The sequence below is a fragment of the Sus scrofa genome, chromosome 7, assembly GCF_054392235.1.
Source record: "Sus scrofa isolate SSC_HxYL_T2T_F1_AM1 chromosome 7, Sscrofa_HxYL_maternal_Yorkshire_Landrace_v2.0, whole genome shotgun sequence".
In the NCBI taxonomy this organism is placed as follows: domain Eukaryota; kingdom Metazoa; phylum Chordata; class Mammalia; order Artiodactyla; family Suidae; genus Sus; species Sus scrofa.
Window position 1 is genome coordinate 52,611,040 of NC_139389.1, and position 20,534 is coordinate 52,631,573.

The following is a 20,534-nucleotide window of genomic DNA, read 5'->3' on the forward strand; positions in this document are numbered from 1 at the left end:
ACTAAATGTAAGACACAAAACTATAAAACTGGAAGATAACCATAAAAGAAAACCTAGATGACCTTGGATATAGTGATGATTAGTTACATATAAAACCAAAGGCATGATCCATGAAAGAAATAATAAGCTGAACTTCATTAACCTGGGAAAACAACTGCCCTGTGAAAGACAACATTAGGGGAATAAGGAGACACGCCAGAGACTAGGAGGAACTATTTGTAAAAGACACATTAATTCAAAATATACAAAGATACTCAATATTTATGTTTATTATATTTATATAATCATAACTTCTATAAATAGAATATATGTGTGCATGTATACATATATTCTATTATTTTTCCCAGAGTTAAGTACATAAAAGCAAACATACTAAAACGCTAATAATCAAAATGATACAATTAGGTGATTATATGAAGGAATACCTTAAAAAGCACAAGACAAAATTAAAAGATTAATCACAACACTTCAGAGTTGTTGGGATTGGTATTCTTCTTATTACCACAGGCCTCAGAGACTTATCTTCTCTTTCTCCCTTAGTTTCCCTCTATACTACCATTTGGGATTATTTTTCCCAAGAGACTGGCTATGCCTTTGAACTATATTTAAGAATTCTGTCAATAAACTGAAGAAAAGCATAGTTAATATGAGAAAGCTACAAGGGCTCCATAATCCTTCAAAGCTCTTGCAATCATTTGTACTAGCTTAGGGATAACATATTTTCTATCTCTCATAAACTCTCCCCTCTTGACTCTTCTCAAAGAATGCTTGATAAACATCACCAATCACTGACAACATGCTTTTCACACTAAATGTAGAATTGTCCCCGGAATCTCATTTAACCCAGTAGTCCCATCATGCACTTCTCTCCATTCTGCTGCTATTCCCAAGTTCAAAGCTCTATCCTATTCCAACTCTTTCTTCCAAGAAGGCACAATGTTCATGAATGGCTCTGGCTGAAATAACTTTTATTTAATTCTTTATTTTTTAGAGACAGTTATGAACAGAAATACTAGGCTGTGAAGGAAATAGTAGAAGTAATTAGAAGATAGTTCACGTGGTCTTCTTTCTGTGAATTGCTCTCTTCAATTACTTCTTAGAGTCACATTCTCTCATGCAGCAAAGAGTTGTTGGCCTTTCACAATATATAATCCTAAATTCTTTTTCACCACATTTATTTTTACATTGACCACCAAGCATTGTACATGCTAGTCTCCTATTAAGAGCAACAGTATGCTCTTTTCTTTTTGCTGAAAAAGAAAAAAAGAAAGAATGGGAAGAATTAATAATCCAGGTAGGAAATGCATAAATTTATTTATTTATTTATTTTATTTTATTTTATTTATTTTATTTATTTATATCTTTTTGCTATTTTTTGGGCCGCTCCCACGGCATATGGAGGTTCCCAGGCTAGGGGTCCAATCGGAGCTGTAGCCACCGGCCTACACCAGAGCCACAGCAACGCAGGATCCGAGCCGCATCTGCAACCTACACCACAGCTCACGGCAACTCTGGATCCTTAACCCACTGATTGAGGCCAGGGATTGAACCCACAACCTCATGGTTCCTAGTCGGATTCGTTAACCACTGCGCCACGACGGGAACTCCAGAAATGCATAAATTTAAAAGACAAAGAAGCACGGACCACAGAAGGAAGAAAAACGAAAGGGGTTCTTTTAATTTATTTTTTCTTTGAAATCTTTCTTCTCTAATTCTACTAGAGCAAATCAAGAAAATCAGTGCACATCTGATTCCTAAGGTAGATGAGCCACGTCTACACATTTCAACTGATTAGGTATTGACTCAATAAGGAACTCTTGGACAACTTGCAATTTATTGAAACCTTCTGTTTGTCTTGCTCATCCTCCAGAGCCACTGAATATGAATGATCCAATCTCCATCTTCTCCTTCATCTATCCTCATTTATTATTCATGCTTATTCCTGCTCTATGGTGAATATTTTCTTCCTCCATAAAATTTCATTGTTCATTGTAACCTGACTTCAGCAGCTCTAAAATACTGAAAAATACTCTTTTATTAAGTCTTAACTGCTCTTGTATCTGGACCCCACCCTCAACCCCAATAGAAGTTCTGGTTAAAAAATAGACACTTTGGGAGATTAGTATGATGGATAGGAAATGAACAGAGGGATGAGCATAGTAAACACTTCAGGAAAGCTTTTAATTTTTTAATGCTACTTTCCCTTCTTTCTCTTTCACGCTAAGGTTTCTGAAGCTATAGAAAGTTTAAAAAATGTTTACAGTCTCACTTTGCACTGTAATTTATTTGATGTAACTAAAAACAATCATGAGGAATGAGGTAAGGATTTGGACATCTGGTATCTTTGTCACTCACAAAAGGTTTTCCATTTATTTCCTGTACCCTCACAGGAAAAATAGAAACTATAAATAAATGATGTAGATCAATATTTTTGCCATATTTCATAAAGTTTGGAAAGCTGTGTTTCCATTTTCATTTGTCTCAAGGTATTTCCTGTTTTCTTCTTTGATTTCTTCATTGACCCACTGGGTTATTTTTTAGTTTCATGTTGTTTAATATGCACGTTTATGCTTTTCCTATTTTTCTTTCTGTAATTGATTTCTGCATAGTTGAAAAAATACTTGATATAATTCCTATCCTCTGAAATTTGTTGAGGTTTGTTTTGTGATTTGGCATATCATCTACCCTGAAGAATGTTCCATGTACACTTGAAAAAAAATGTGTAGTCTGCTGGTTTGGGATGGGATGTCCTATAGATAGCTGCTAAGTCCAAGTGGTCTACTGTGTCATTTAATACAAGTGTTGCCTTATTGATTTTCTGTCTGGAAGATCTGTCCATTGATGGAAATGAGGTTTAGAGCCTCCTACTATTATTGTGTTATTGTTAATTTCTCCCTTTATGTCTGTTAATATTTGCCTTGTCTATTTAGGTGGTCCTGTACCGGGTGCATATATGCTGAGTGTAATATTCTCTTCCTCTATTGATTCCTTTATATAATTCTTTTCCTGTCTTTTGTTATAGCGTTGGTTTTGTAGTCTATGATATGAGTATTGCTAGCCCTGCTTTCTTGTCATTTTGTTTATATGAAACATCATTTTTCATCCCCTCACTGGAAAGTGAATCTTAAATCTATGTGTGTCTTAAGTGCTGTAGTGAGTCTTTTGTAGGCAGCATACAGATGATCTTGGGAGTTTTGTTTTTGTTTTATCCAATAAGTCATCCTATACCTTTTGATTGGAGCATTTAGTCCATTGATATTTAAAGTAATTCTTGAAAGGAATGTACTTATTGCCATTTTAGTACTTTGTTTCTGCAGTTCATCTCCGATTTCTTCTTCTTTTTATTTCTTCCTTTGTGGTTTGATTATTTTCTTTAGTGGTATGTTTCTACTCCTTTCTTTTGGGTTTTTGTGTATCTATTGGAGGTTTTTGATTTGTGGTTACAACGAGGTTCATCTATGTTGATGCATACCTATATCTACTTATTTTAAACTGACAGTCATTTACGTTCAAACACACTGTAAAAGACTGATTTTTTTAGTCTCCTCCCCCATACTTTATTTTTTTTTAGCCTTATAAGGGCCTTTTATTTTTTATTTATTTTTTATTACTCAATTAATTTATCACATCTGTAGTTGTATAATGATCATCACAATCCAATTTCACAGGATTTCCATCCCACAACCCAAGCACATCCCCCCATCCCCCAAACTGTCTCCTCTGGAGACCATAAGTTTTTCAATGTCTGTGAGTCAGCATCTGTTCTGCAAAAAAGTTCAGTCTGTCCTTTTTTTCAGATTCCACATGTCAGTGAAAGCATTTGATGTTGGTGTCTCATTGTATGACTGACTTCACTTAGCATGATAATTTCTAGGTCCATCCACGTTGCTGAAAATGCTGGTATTCTGTTCATTTTAATGGCTGAGTAATATTCCATTGTGTATATGTACCACATCTTCTTCTGTCAATGGACATTTAGGTTGTTTCCATGTCTTGGCTATTGAAAATAGTGCTGCAGTGAACATTTGATGTCATATTTTATATCTTCATGTTTGTCCCATAGCTGTTCATTTTAATTATAGTTGCTTTTACAATTTTATGTTTTTTTAATCTTCATGCTAATTTACATCAGTGGTTGATTCTTAGCCCTCACAATACATATGCCTTCCCTAGTGGTATTTTCCTTTTCTTATAGATTCTTACTTCTTTTCCACTTAGAGAAAACTTTTTAACATTTTGTTTAGGTAGTTTTAATATTGATGTACTTTTCTTTTTTTTTTTTTCTTTTTTTGTCTTTTGTCTTTTTGTTGTTGTTGTTGTTGTTGTTATTGTTGCTATTTCTTGGGCCGCTCCCACGGCATATGGAGGTTCCCAGGCTAGGGGTCCAATCGGAGCTGTAGCCACCGGCCTACGCCAGAGCCACAGCAACGTGGGATCCGAGCCGCGTCTGCAACCTACACCACAGCTCACGGCAACGCCGGATCCTTAACCCATTGAGCAAGGGCAGGGACCGAACCCGCAACCTCATGGTTCTTAGTCGGATTCGTTAACCACTGCACCACGACGGGAACTCCCTGATGTACTTTTCTAATATTCGCTTGTGTGAGAAGTTCTTTATCTCTTCTTCAATTCTAAATGATAATCTTGTTGGATAGTATCCTAGATAGCAGCTTTTTCCCTTTCAGCTCTTTAAATGTACCACACCACTCTCTTCTGTCCTGCAAAGTGTCTGAAGAAAATCAGTTGATAGCCTTATGGGACTTCCCATGTATGTATATGACTCTTTGCTTTTTCTTGTTGCCTTTAGAATTTTGTTTGTTTATGAACCACAGACATTTCTTTCTCAGTGTTCTGGAGGCTAGAAGCTGAAGATGAAGGCACTAGCAGATTTGGTGTCTGGTGAGAAATCCACTTCCCGTGCCTCCTATACTTGGATATCTGTTTCCTTCTTCAGGTTTTGGATTTTTTTTTTTTTTTTTTTTTTTGTCTTGGCCCCACCTATGGCATATGGAAGTTCCTGGGCCAAGAATGAATCCAAGTCTTAGCTGTGACCTATGCCACAGCTGTGGCAATGCCAGATCCTTAACCTGCTGCACCACAGCAGGAACTCTTGGGAGGTTTTTAGCTGTAGCACTTTCAATCTACTTTTCTCTCTCTTCTTCTGGAACCCCCATAATGAGAATGTTGTCATGCTTGATATTATCCCAACAATATCTTTTCTTTCTTTCTTTTTTTCTTTCTTCCTTCCTTCCTTCTTTCCTTCCTTCCTTCCTTCCTTCCTTCCTTTCTTTCCTTCCCTCCTTCCTTCCTTTCTTTCTTCCCTCCCTCCCTTCCTCTCTCCTTCCTTCCTTCCTTTCTTTCTTTCTTTCTTTCTTGCTTGCTTGCTTGTCTTCTTAGGGGCCCACACATGGCATATGGAAGTTCCAAGCCTAGGTCTTGAATCAGAACCACAGCCACAGCAATCCTGGATCCAAGCCATATCTGTGACCTATATCACAATTCACAGAAACTCTGGATCCTTAACCCACTGAGCAAGGCCAGGGATTGAACCTGCATCCTCATGCATGCTAGTCAGATTCATTTCCACTGAGCTATGATGGGAACTCCTTCCAAAGATATCTTAAACTGTTCTCATTTTTTAAAAACTTGCTTTTCTTTCTGTTGTTCTGAATGGGTGATTTTCATTATTCATTAGTCTCCAGATCTTTCATGCATTATTTTATATCACTTAGTTTGCTATTTATTCCCTCTAGTATACTTTTTACTTCAGTTATTAAATTCATTTATGACTGCACCTTTTAAATATTTTCTAGTTCCTTGTTAAAACTCTTACTGTGTTCATCTATTCTTTTTTCTAATTCAGTTTTCATTCTCATTATTAACATCTTGAAATCTTTATCTGGTAAATTGTTTATTTCTGTTATCTATTTTTTCATGCATTTTCTCTTTCCCTTTGGCTTGAGACCAGTTCCTCCCCCCTCTCATTTTGCTTAACTTTCTCTACCTGTATGAGTTTTGGTAAAATAGTTACCTATTGCAGTCTTGAAGGGGTGTCCTTATATGGCAGTATCCCTATACGGTTTATTTGTGCTCAGTGTCTTTGCTTGAAGAGCTAGACTTGATGTAGGTGAAAATCGCATCTTTCCTCAGCATTCACCTTGAGAGGTGGTGGGGCTGGTGATGGAGGAACTAGAGCTGCTGCCAGGTGTGAGGTGGAACTTTCTCTCAGTGCTAGTCACTGCCCTATTAGGGTCAAGGTCAGATCCCAAGTTTCTAGGGCCAGAGCCCTGAGGATCATGTCTAAACTGGATCCATTTCCTTTAAATGTATGCTTTCCACATTCCCATCCCCAAAACACTTGCCCTAGAGGATGGAGGGCTGAAGCAAGAGAGACCCATGAATGTGCTCAGCTCATGTTAGGGCACAGACTGTAGGAGGTTGGCTACAGATAGAAGTCCAAGCTCCCTCCAAGGCACTATGTGTGCATGTGCCAGCAACTGTTGCCTTGTCCTGTTCAGACAGAGCCTTGGGTCTGAGTCCTCTTTATCCCTCACAGCCAATGACTCCTCTCAGCCTCTTCGACCCCCTATTGTGGAGTCACACTACAGGGCAGGTGGGGCCTGTGTTGGTTCTCATTGTGGATCAGGCCACAGGCTCTGGTGGACTGATTTCTGTCAAAGTTCCAAGTTGCTTCTGATGTACTGCCAGAGAACTCACCAGCAACAGCTGCCTCTGCCCCACCCAGATGCTGGCCCTGTATCCCATGGCCCAGCTCTCCCCTCCATCATGGCAGCCCTAGGTGGCATGTGCAGTGCTGTGATATGAAATGAGTGGGGCTGGAACATTCACTGCCTCAGGCTGGAAGGCACACCAGAGTGGTCACAAAAAAAGCAGGTAGCCACTAGAGCAGTCTTCAATCTGTCCTTTGCACTCTGCCTTGAGCGGAAGCCAGCATGTGACTGCACTCCTCACAAGAGGAGTCCAGGGTCAGCAGGTCTCCAACCAGCCAAGGCGGTTGTCTTCCCTGTGTAGGACTCTAAGGCTGGGGCACCCTGTGAGTGGCTCCAAACCCTTATTCCCGAGCAGGAATCTCCACCCGTGTGTCATCTCCCTTTCCTTTTGAGCCCCCTCCCAGGGACACAGGTCTCAACTTGATCACTCTCTTCCTTACTACCCAGTTCCATGTCTATCTTTCTCACAGCCTCGCTTATACAGGCATCCTTCTGTCAGTTTCCAGTTAGTTTTCAGTGAGGACTGTTCCACGTGTAAATGTACTTTTGTTGTGTTCTGGGAGGGGGTTGAGGTGGGGGATTAAGTTTCCCATCCTCCTACTCTGCCATCTGAATCCCTGAATTTCTGAAGACTATTTCTTTGGTTCTTCTCTCTCCCTCTGTCCATGCATCTATTTATTCATTTATTTAGTGATTCAATCAATAAACTTTTATGGAGCTCTCACTATACATCAAGCACTATGGTAGGCTTTGGCAATGACATTTTGGGGAAAATAAAGTGTATAAATTAACTTGACCAAAGACTTTTTCCAAATAATGTCACAAAGTAACTCTCCTTACCCTCCCACAGAAATTTATTCATATCACTCACATGATATTTATAATATTCTAACTTGAGAAGATATTTTGACAAATGATATCATAAACCATAATTGAGATAAAGAGTAAAACAGAAGAAAAAGCCCTTTTAAAGTAAGTCTGCAAACACCCAGCCTGGACTTTTGTTGCTCAACTCCCTTTTCAAGTTCTCTTAATTACATCAGCCTTGGAATTAATAGGAGCACCTTAATTACTCTTTCTATGTAACTATAGCTTTTATGAATGATATCCAAAGGTATTACGGTTGTGAACAAAGGACAGAGGTGATGAACAAAAATAAATCCTGCCAGTTGTCTGGCAAGAGGGAAACTGAGACAACAGTCTCACTCTTAAGCATAATGACACTAACAACATTTAAACAAATAATAAGAATTTTGGAAGTAATGTTTGGAGAATTTTCCCACTTAGAAATATTAAGGATATTTGTCTAGACGGAGTTCCATGAAAAATAAGTCCCTATGTCTTTAAAATCAGACTTTTTTTTTCCATTTTAAACATGAAATTCAGCTTTCATAAGCCTCGAAGGTAAACGACAAGAAGAGTTAAGTATATTGGGACTAATGGAGAACATACTTGGGATATTATCTTCCTTTGACTTAGAGTAATTAAAATGTGCAAGATATAACTCCATTTGTTTTATTTTACCTGTTTTATTTTCTTCTGTACCATACTGTGTGTTTTCAGATGTTGTGGAAGAATTTCTTGCCTCTGAGTAAAGTGTCTCAAGCTTCCGTCTACACATGATTTTTGATGATGAATCAGAATTGCCAATAGTTTGGCCAGATCCCACTGTAAAAGAAAAAAATTACTTCAGAAGTTTAAAAAAAAAAATGTTTTCCAAAATGAGGGTACTAATGTCTTTATCTTTGTGCCATGGTCCATATACTCTAAGAGGTTTTAGAGAAAGATAAACAAGTAGAACCCACTTTTAGCATTGGGTTGAACAAATAAATGATTTGGTTATTTATAAGATTACCTCACATGACTACTGAGAGGAATAATAAATTAAGGTGGGCCAAGGGCAGAACAGATGATGACTAGTCAAATTACGATTATTATTAGGACAGAAAGGCATCCGTGCATATTGAAATTTATGTAATTCTACATAGCTTAGAAAATTTCTAGAGGTAGAAGGAATTTTATTGAGCATATTCTAATGAATTTTTATAAAGATTATGCAGAAAAAATGGACTTATTTAACTTCAATCCTTGAGTTACATGGGTTATATTTTCAATTAAAGTTTATTTACTTGTCCGCTTTGGTAAGAAACTGTAAGCTAAAAAGTTATTTATTACAGCAGAGTACCAGTTATTTATTATGTAGTTATTTATTAGAGCAAAGTAGCAGTGAGAGAATAGGATACTATAGATTTATTTTCTGGTGATTTCTGATCTCAATGATGACAGATGTCTAGGTGATTCAGGGAAAGCAGCGAGATAAAGAAGAAGACTTTAACAGGGATTGAGTGGATGTACAGCTAGTTTCATTATGAATATAATAAAACTTAGACTTTTAAGCATGCCATTAAACCTCAACCTCTGCTATCAATACTTTAAATGTGGAATAAATCATTTCCAAATGTAAAAATTCATCCCACTTCATTTTTTTTCAAATATATTAGCATATTACATTTCATAGAATTTTGGTATTGAATAAACACGCTTTTCAGGGATTGATGAAGTCACTGTAGCTCTATGTTCTTCCAACACCTTATGAACTTAGTGAATTAATAGCGCATGTCCTTGAAACTTATTCTAATATTTTTTCATCTACGGACTGTAAGTAAATATGATGTGGTCCTGCTAATGGTATTAATATTAGCCCTAACACACCCCCTTCATTTAGGTCTGACCCCTCTAGCAATAATAGTCCTGTTACCTGGTGGAATGAAGACACCGAAGAAGAGAAAAGTAGAGAAAAAGAGAAGGATCTTCATTGTAAATGATTTCTTAGGGGAAGACAGTCCACAGGTCTTCTGTCTTAACTCAGGCATTGTTGAAATAAGAGGGAAAAAAAAAAGGCTCCTTGATTACTGAGGCTTCTTGACAATAAGAACATTTCTATGCTTGGTTGAATAGTACCATGTTCAAAGATAATGTTTCTAGAAAAAGCTGATGCCTTGTCACACTAAAATGTCATCTACTAATTCTTCTCAAGGTCAGTTTCTTTAAGAGACTTCAACAGTTACAAGATAGCGGGCGTAAATTTGTAAATTCAAGTGACCAAAATAATATTGGAGTAATCACATGATATTCCAGAAGTATGTGTTTTAGATGATCTTGCATACGGTTTTCATGTCTGCAATATAAAAAAATGAGTCTTAATGTAAGGAGGAAATCAAAACAGTATTTTAGACTGAATTATCATTGAGAATATGTAGTTTTTTACATATACAAGTATTGAGTTCCAGAGCGGTCAAGTGTTTCATGATCCATATTATTTTATTTAAAATATGTCTGAACGTAAATAATGACTGTATAATAATGTGTTTGGGAATTACCATATCTAATTTACTTGTATCTTGAAGAAAAGACAATATCCTCAAGTCAGATTTACAGATTTTGATGAGTAAACACCCCATGATAAAAAGTCAGATTGCACTTCTTTCTTTTTTTCCTATGTATCTTGGAGTTATTTCTGAAGTCATCCACGAGTTTTCCATGGTCTATTATAACATATATTGGAGAAGAGCAGCTGAAACTGTTTCCTAAACCCCAAAGCAAATATTAGTAGCAATAGTCCATTGATTCTCTCTTATTGCACCCCAACAAGGGCACTAAGAATCAGGATATAAAAGAGTTCCAGTCAGCATCAGTCATCCTTATTCTAAAGTAACAGAGATTTTTGCTATTAAAACATATATAGATATTCAGAATCTGGGCAAACTATCCTGAACAAAGCAATAATGAGATATGTCCAAAAATCATTTCCTTCTGCAACCAATTTCTTCACTATATAAAACATGAATTAAAAATGAAGAACTTCTATTGAAAGCTAAAAACTTGTGGAGAAACACGATTGAGAATTTCTCTAGCATCTGACATAGAGTAAGATCATTCAAGCTTAATCTATGTAAGGTTAATTCAACAAAACTTAATCAAATACCTACCATGTATCTATTACTGCTCTAGTTGCTATAGTATAACTATGATGAAGATAGGGTATTTGGTTGGTGGATGAAATAAGGGCTAGCTGAGTCACTGAAACTAAAATTCAAATTCTACTAAAATAACGTATTGGGTACCCTCTCTGTATCAGAACTCCTGTGGATAAACAAGAAGGCAGAGAATAAAGGTCTGTCATTGATTTTCTGTTCCTTTCCCTTTGACAAATGTGTAATCATGTTACCTTCTTCCAAGGACCCAAGCCAATTAGAAATTTATTTTGGATTTTTCCTTTATTAAATCTGGAGGGGAAAAAAAAAGAGCAAATTAAACATAACTGGTGATTCACTTAGGATACTTTATAACCCAGACCTAATCCCAAGGAGAACGTGAAAACACTCTTTTTTTTTTTTTTGAAACAGAGAAGCATCATTTTCAATCTTTCATTCCGATGTCCAACATGTTAAACACATTCTATCGAATGTACATCACTAGTTAATAGAATTAAACTATTCCTTTTGACATTTATTATTTGGATATGAGAATACATATTATTGCTTTTGTTTTACAAACAAAGAATTTTAAATCCTAGACAAGGGGATGATTTGGGAATGTTTGGATTCATTGATCACCATTTGATGATCACCCCATAGCCATTCCAGATATTTAAAAACAGATCCAAAGACCTTGAAATTTAAAAAGAGACCTTGAGATAAAAAGACTTTGAGAAGTATACGCATATAAGTAGGATAAATTCCGTAACAGTTCCATAAAAGTTGTTCTTATATGTCTTCTGAGTGTAGTATTTTCCCTCCTGTAACACAAAGCTCAACAGTGAATACTGCTTATCAAAACCTTTCTAGACTAGCGATTTTGTGGATCTAAGAAGAAAAGTCTAGATGATGGAAATTAAAGCAAAACCTAGTACACTGAGTATATTTAGGAAGTTATTTTGTTATGCTTCATTTTCTCTTCACTTCAGAGAGGAGGAAATTATCACTACAATCAGTGGTTTGGGTCTAAAATAATTAGGTTTTTCAAAAACCATACCACCTTGGAGACAAAAACACACAAAATGTATTTGCCCTCTACTAGATGAGAAACAAGGAGAATAACTTTCCTTTGGATCCTGACAATGTCTTCTTCAGGAGCAAAATCTTTCCAATTAAGTTTGCCCTTATTCCTAATTTATTTTATAATTTTTAATCACATAAAAATGAATTTTCAATCTTCCCAAATGCTTTCTGGGAAAGAAATAAGAGGAAGACAGCATATCCAAACTAAGAAATCAGCTCCAAAAAGAGAATTATAAAAAGAGACGTGGAAAATTTCAAATTTTAGCTACTTGTTTCTCGGTGAACTGTGGGGCCTGAACTCTGCCATTACCTCTCTCCCAAACTGAGATCTCATCCATGAAAAAATCTCCTGCCACCCCACATGGACTTATAATTGGCAGCAGGAATGAAAAGGGTAAACTGTCTTCTTCAATCTTTCCTAATCCATCCTTTGCTTGAGGCCATCAGTTGTGGTTCTTTTTTTCCCCACAGTTTCAAGAGTCTGGTATCCACTTCTGAGTTTTGAGTTTACATTTCAGATGTTCAAAAGCTGGTAAGGAATCAAAAGATTGCAGAAGTAGTTTTATAGACAAGGAAATATCTTAGTCCTCTGACCTGGGTTCAGAGAACAGAGATCAGTTATCTCATTTTTATAGCCCTCCAAGAGTTAATGGAATGTGGGAATGAGTAGCTTCAGCCACAGGAGTCAGTAATCTTTGCTCATGTTTGCTCTTTTGAAGTAAAAAGTTTATTAATCATATGGTCATAGAACATTAAATAACAGTAGAATGTGTAAAGATTCCAGACAGTCTCCCTGATAAGAGATGAAATGAAGTGATTTGTCCTGGGATTGCCTCCCTCCACAGATTTCCTCCATATAATATAGGAACGAACATTTTGGGACTAAAATCGAGTGCTTGGAACTTGACTATGACACATGTTCTTGCTGGGAAAGAAAGAATCAAGAATTTTCCTATCAGTTGATATCAGGGTAACGGTTCAGCCTGTTGCTAAGTAAAATTCACGTATCTAGTCCTGCTCAAATCACAATAAACAGTATGAAGAATTTAACTTTGTTAAGAATAAGAATGTTTATTAAGGTGAGTCTTGAGCAAATCAGTTAAAACATCTTTTTTTTTGCTAGCAGAACTCCTGAAACTAAGAAGACAGAAGATGATATCATTGGTTTTTTTCCCTCAGAAATAATAAGGCAGCATTTCTTTATTCAAGGATTGCAGCCAAGTAGAATGACTGTGTTTTTGAACCTCCATTTTCCACATTGGAAAGGGAACAATAGCAAAAATAAAATGTTAATTCTGATTCAGGAGGAATCTTTATGAGCTGGATCTTAATCCATGAAAAACATGGAAATTGCCTTCTAACTTGATTGTACACATAAGGCTGGCCCTAGAATTAAATGTGAGCTTATTATTTTAAACTCCACAACACTGCTTTTTCCCCCTAAAGAAGGCAAGCACAATCTATAATTTATGTTTTGTGATATAAGTGGTAATTATTATCAAAATCCTCATGATCACTGTCATTGCTAGAAAGCTTCTTATGAACCAGAGGCTGTGCTTTAGAGACATTATTTCATTTGGTATCCACAACAACTTTATAAAGCAGACACTACTTTTACATTTTGTAGATTAAGAGAGGGTAAATAACTTGCCCCATATCAAATAGTAAGTCAAAGGACTAGAATGCTTACCCTGATATGTTTAATCCAAAATGTATAATCGCAATCACTAGACTTCAGTCAAGTCATATCATTTCTTTGGATTTCTCTTTTCTCGGCTATAACATACAGAGTTGAAAATTTTTGGCCATTTTCAAAAGTTGTAAATCATATATTTCTGTTGACTTAAAAATATGCACAACCTAAAAGTTGAGAGTTAAGTTTTATTTGGGGTGAAATGAGGATAATAGCCTGGGAGGCATCATTTCAGATACCTCTGGAAAAACAAACAAACAAACAAACAAACAAAAAAGCAAAAAAATACTCCGAGGAGGTAGGGGAGGAATGTCAGTACGTACGCGATTTTGGTGAAGGCGGCAGCACATGCAACCAAGAACACATTTTTACACGAGATTGCTGCTAGTCTTGTGAAGGTTTCTGCTAGTCATGAGGAGCAGACACCACCCTGAGGGATTTTAATGATTTCCTAGATACGAGGAAAGGCAAGAATTTGGCTCATAAAATCTTCTTCTGAAAATATCTGACTATCCGAAGACCTGTCTTGCCAGTTTTCCCAGTGCCCAGAGCACCTCACTCCTGATCTCCAATCTGAACTCTTTCAGGGGGTGTTGAGGGTTGGCAGCTTCGGGGGCTCATGATCCAATCCTTGTAGAGGCAGATGGCAAGTGCCAGTCTCCAATTCACATTTCTTTGAAATAAAATCATGTATATAACCTTAAAAAGCAAGCCTCAGAAGAAGAAGAAAAAAAAATAGGTCCTGAAATCTTCCCATCCTTGTGGTTGTCTGGAAACACTTTTCCAGTTATCTTGGTTCCCATAGAAAACCTATTTTGAAAATTCCTAGGCTACAGGCCTTTTGGGGGACTATCCAAATCCCTTCTCCCAAATCCCCTCTACATTTCCCCTTCAAGATCTATTTTTAACAAAAACACTTATAAATATAGTAAAGGATTTCATTGTAAACAATTTCATAAATCAACACCATCAGGCTGCTGAGAAACTATGGGGTAAGGGTTTTTTTTCCTTTTGGTAACTCACCAGATTGTTCAGAGACTGTCAACACTCCTTATCTGAGGATATTATAGTTTATATTCCCCAAGAGATAAAATGCATATCATGTCATATTTACTATTGACAGAGCAAACAAAGGGGCCATGTTATTCCTGAGCCAAAGGCTTTTGATCAAGATAATTTTAATGTTCTCCTTACCTTGGCTACACTGTGGATATATTTCTTCCTAGTAATAGGCACCTGACCTCCCTTTTCCTAAAGCACTTTGGAAAACTGGATTGTGAGGGACTGGCCGTTTGGGATTAGTTGATGCAAACTAATGCATAAGCAATGGAATGGATAAACAATGAGATCCTGCTGCATAGCACAGGGAACTATATTTGAACATTTGTGATGGAACATGATAGAAGATAATGTGAAAAAAAGAATATATATGGATGTATAGCTTGGTCCCTGTACACAGCAGAAATTGACAGAACATTGTAAATCAACTATAATTAAAAAATAATTAAAAATATCCTTTTTCTCTTTGAGAAGTAAATATACTCCTAATCTCTTAAAAATCTTCTCAAGGAATACATGATAACCAAGGTTTGCAAGCCTCTTAGGTCAATGGCAGGAAAAAAATGTAGAAAAATAAGTATGATCCAGATTTGGAGATTTGGATGGAGATGAGTGTTTTCAAGGACACAGACAATAAAGAGTATGATGTGTTGATTAAGTGATGGCAAGACCAAATTTCAAATAATGAGATTATCATGACTTCCATATAACTTCATGAAATATGTGAAAGGTATAGAAAGAACTCTTTTTGGATAAATGTTTGAACAGATATAGTGCCATTTAGAGAAAATAAAGGGAGATATGCGAGAGTAAGATGTCAAGGGAAAGTAAGCAAATGAGAAATAAATTCAAGGTGAAGTAAATTTCTTAGGATTGATACAGCAGAGAGAGGTATCATTCAGGTGACCTTGGAATGAGAAGGTTTTTCTGTGATCTTTAAATTGGAAACTATGCTTATTCCAAGTATAAAGTGAAATCTCTAAGGCTGAACCCCCAAGAACACTCTGTAATATCAAGCACAGATAACACAAGTAATTAAAGAGGGAGATTTCTGTACAACCTGTAACATTTCAACCCTGACACATGACTATTTCAGAATAAACTGTTCACTAAAATGCCACCTTCCCTTTGATCCCTATCTATGCTCCACTGATATTCTAAGCAGTGGTATTCATTAGATTACTGATAACATTTTATTACATAGTGGGAATAATGAATGTTACATCTATGTTTGTGACAAAAAGGGAGAAAAAAAGAACATCAAAGTAACCAAGTCATAAGAATACGGCGGAAGATGGAAAATTTGACTTGGCTTGAAACTCTTAGTGATTAAACATTTCCCGACTTACAAAATCCATTAATATTTATGCTAAGAGTGAAAAAAAAAATTGGCCGTAGAAGACAGCAGTGTTGGAACAATTTTGTGTGCAGCTAATGTTTATCGCAGAATCCTCCTTGTTCCTTCAGGCAGTGATGTAGCTCCTCTTGGCTCATGGTCCCAAAAGGATGTGGAGTGGAGCTGTTCACCAGCATAAGGTCACAGAATGTTCAGGAGAGAGAAGAGCCAGGACATGATCACCTTGAACCCTGTCATGTGAGGCCAGGGAAATGGCTTCTCCATGCTCGTAAAAGGAAGATGCTCAGCAGAATCTTTTACTTTTTCACTTAATATAGAGTAATTTCAAGGGAAGAATGAAAAGCCTTGGTGAGGAGTTCCTGTCATAGCTCAGTGGAAACAAATGTAACTTGGATCCACGAGGATGCGGGTTTCGATCCCTGGCCTAGATCGGTGGGTTAAAGGATATGGCATTGCCGTGAGCTGTGGTGTAGATCACAGGTGAGGCTTGGATCCCACATTGCTGTGGCTGTGGTGTAGACCAGTGGCTATAGCTCCGATTTGACACCTAGCTGGGAACCTCCATATGCCACAGGTGCAGCCCTAAAAAGACAAAATAATAATAAATAATAATAATAATAGTAATAAATAAATAAATAAATAAGGAAAGAAAGAAAAAAGAGAAAGCCTTGGTGGAAGTTGTATTTCCTTTTTAGTTATACCACAATTATATGTTCCCGGTCCTCTTGAAAAACGGCACCCGCTAAACAAACAAAAAATGTTAAAAAAATATATAATAGTGCTTTATACTTCATCTCAATGTTCTTAAAAGTGGAGAAATTAGCTAGAAAGAAGTCTAATGTTTCTCCCATGCTCAAAAAAAATCCTAAAAAACCAATAACTATGCTGAGTATCATACTAGACATCTCTTCCACCTAGATATTTTCATAACTTTGCTGGGATGGTTACTGCTATCTTCATTTAAGGAGAAGGGAAACTTAGATTCAGAGTAGGGTCTTCACTTAGGTTAATCCTGATGTGTATAATGCCTTAAACATTGTAGAATTTTCTTTCTTTCCCATTTAATGTCAACTAGGGTAACACAGATCTGTAAGGTTCTCTCTTCTAAGCATCAGTTCCAGGATCCAGGCCCTGCTCCATCTGAGGGTTCTGTCACTTTCAACATGTGGGTTTCAAGATGACTGTCAAGTGAAGAAGAGAAACAAACAGAATCTTGCATGGGAGTACTTTATGACCAGTCCTAAACATGGCACAAACTACTTCCTTTTACGATAATTCGGTCAAGTGGGCACCTTTAACTTTCAGATAGGCAGGAAATGTTAGTTGTGACCTCAGAAAGAAGGGAAAATGAGTTTGGGAAGAGTTAATCAGTCTTCAAGCAGGTTAATGTTTCTGCTTACCAAACATCTATCGAAATGTTCGTGGCACATGTAAAATCACCTCTCTCCCTCCCCGCAGCAGACAGCTCAAAATCTCATTCCAACGAAACATTCATGTAAGAGTCCAGGATCCTCTAGCGCTGGGCATTTTTTTCCTCTCGTGTCTAGATAGAACATATTAAAATATAAATTATCTTTCAGGAGATAGGTCTAAGAATAATCATGACAATATCGTTTGTAGCCATGTTATCATTGGAAATAATTTTTATGAAGGAGAATGAGTAAATTGTGGTATGTTTAAAATGGCTAATTAATGAAAAGAATGCCAGCTATAGCAAAAAGAAAAGAGTCATAGAAACTTTATATGGATTTTACACAATTCTAACACATTTATTTTACAATATATTGTGTAAAATATGCTAATATTATATTAGTCGGTGGTCTGTGTACTTTCTAGAAAAACACGCTGTTATACCGGGCACCTTCCTGGCTTTTTCTTCTTTGCTTTTTAGGGCCTCACCTGCTGCATATGGAAATTCCCAGGCTAGGGGTCAAATCAGAGCTGCAGCTGAGGCCTACGCCACAGCTACAGCAATGCCATCTCTGAGCCACATTTGTGACTTATGCTTCCTTAACTTTCTGAGTGGGACCACGAATCATACCCACATCCCTATGGATACCAGTCAGAAGCCAGGACAGGAATTCCCAAGCACCTTCTTTGAAAAGTTTACTTTGAGTAGAAATGAATTCTCTAAGTACAAATAATCAAAGGAATTGTCTGCACAGGAAAACAAACTAATGTGTTGCTTCAGGGAACTGAGGTATTGAAAGCCAGAAGACAGGTAGCAGACTGCACATGCCACAGTGTGGACACTCCCCCAACTCCTAAATGTTCATTAGGTTTCATACATCTAGACAATATTAAAATTTAAATGGAATAAGTGAAACTTCCCCTTAGAAGGACTTTGTTTATAGACAGAATTCTGAAGAGCGTTTTATAGTCTTTTAAAACTTGATTGTGTATGCAATAAAAGAGCCCCCTCGTTTTTAGGGTGAGATTTCCTTTAATTCCCAGTTAAGTAAGTACTTGTAAATTTTGTTCTATATGCACATAACCTAGCTGGGTTATTAGTTGAAGGCTTCCAATCTGGCATTCTTTTTGTTTGGAAAGCTTTATTTCCCATTCTGAGGTCGGTTCATTGAAATGAAAATTGCGAGTGATGATAGTGTGCTGGGCCAATGTGCTGCTTGAGAGCCTGACTCTTCTAGGTTTTTGTCCCAGAATTGCTTCAGCCCCCTTCTTACATGTCTCAGGTTCTCCAGGATACAGTATAAGGCTATCACAGGTGCTCAGATGGTGGAATGGCCAGTTCTCATTCATGTCTCCGGTTAAGCAGGTTGTTAATTAAAATGAGTGGGTTTCCCTGGATGGACAGCTGTATGGTATGAGGTCTAGCCCCCACTGTGGTGGTCCATGCACATGGGTCAGAAAAAGAATTTTCAGACTTCAGAGCAAGTTGAAGAGAAGACAAGTTTATGGAGGCAAGAGATGCTGTTAACACTGTGTGCTGACTTCCTGATAATCAGGGAGAGCTGACTCTGAGCACATGGTCATGTCTGGTTTTATAGCCCAAAGAGAGAGAAGAGATCTTAGGATACACCTGCTGACCTGCTGGTTGGTTGGGGAAAGAGAGGTCTTATGATACACTTGCTGGTTGATTGAGGGGTGTATCATGCCCCTATAGGGGTAGGGTAAGGAGAGGGCCACATACTGGTAGGGAATAGAAAGAAGTAGGTCAATCTGTTTATGGTGGGGGGGGAGGCATTACAATGAAAGGGATGGAGTAACGATAAGGGTCTAGTACTTCTTGTCTTGGCCAGAGGCTGAGGTCTATCTCCTTGAAGCCCTGAAGTCCCACGTCCACCCCTACTGCAGGTTCCTCAGTCACCTAAGAAAGCTGCTTCCAGCCAGGAGGGGAGAGTGCCTTCTTTGGAGCTCAACAACTCTCACTAGAATTTGGTTTTATTTTGACAAACCCTATAAAGGTAGCCAATTCAAGAACAAACGATGGGCCAGTCTCTTCCCTAATTACTCCGTCCAGTGCTACTCAGTATTTAACCGAACAAAGTCTTCTCAGTCTTTAAACTGAGGATAAACCACTCAGTGTCTAAACTGAGTAAAATCTTGCCAGTGTCTCTTACACGGAGGATGGCCCAGGTACCTCTCGTCAAAACTAAGTTTAAGAGTTCCCATTGTGGCTCAGCAGTAATGAACCTGACTAGTATCCGTGAGGATGCAGGTTCAATCTCTGGCCTTGCTTAGCGGGTTAAGGATCTTGTGTTGCCATGAGCTCTGGTGTAGGTCACAGACGTGGCTTGGATCCCATTTTCTGTGACTGTGGTGCAGGCCAGCAGCTGCTGCTCTGATTCCTCCCCTAGGCTGGAGACCTCCATATGCTGCACATGCATCCCTAAGAAGCAAAAAAAAAAAAAAAACAAAACAAAACAAACCAAAATAACCCTCTAAGTTTCAATGATAACCTGCTTCTCCAGAAAGGAGTTAAATACCACTGAATAAAAATAACATATGATAGGAGTTCCCATCATGGCTCAGTGGTTAACGGATACGAGTGGGAACCATGAGGTTGCTGGTTTGATCCTTGGCCTCGATCAGTGGGTTAAGGATCTGGCGTTGCCGTGAGCTGTGGTGTACGTTGCAGACACAGCTTGGATCCCACGTTGCTGTGGCTCTGGCATAGGCCGGCGGCTACGGCTCCGATTTGACCCCTAGCCTGGGAACCTCCATATGCCACGGGAGCGGCCCGAGAAATGGCAAAAGGACAAAAAAAATATGATATCACTTACATATGGAATCTAATATATGAACCTACCTACAGAAAAGAAATAAACTCATGGATCTGGAGAATAGACTTGTGGTTGCCAAGGGGGAAGGGGAGGAGGAGGGAGTGGGATGGACTGGGAGTTTGGGGTTTTGGGGTTAGTAGATGCAAACTACTGCATTTGGAGTGGATAAGCAATGAGTATGACACAGGGAACTCTATCTAGTCATCTGTGATGGAACATGATGGAGGGTAATGTGAGACAAAGAATATGTATTCATGTATGACTGGGTCACTTTGTTGTATAGCAGAAGTTGACAGAACATTAAAAATCAGCTATAATAAAAAGTTAAAACAAAACAAACAAACAAAACAGCAGACTCATCCAAATTCATCTGGACTCCTCCAGGAGGTG

The 20,534-nt window shown here is 37.7% G+C and overlaps 1 protein-coding gene across 1 annotated transcript; it reads right to left on the reverse strand.

Moving 5' to 3' along the window:
- Window positions 1–1,053: 1,053 nt before the first annotated feature.
- LOC110261536 (beta-defensin 112) lies at window positions 1,054–14,031 on the reverse strand. The gene is given in 6 exon segments (XM_084970549.1): window positions 1,054–1,250; window positions 8,256–8,399; window positions 9,490–9,909; window positions 10,960–11,017; window positions 13,482–13,651; window positions 13,808–14,031. Coding segments are annotated over 3 exon segments (456 nt in total). The 5' UTR covers window positions 9,605–9,909; window positions 10,960–11,017; window positions 13,482–13,651; window positions 13,808–14,031.
- Window positions 14,032–20,534: the final 6,503 nt, after the last annotated feature.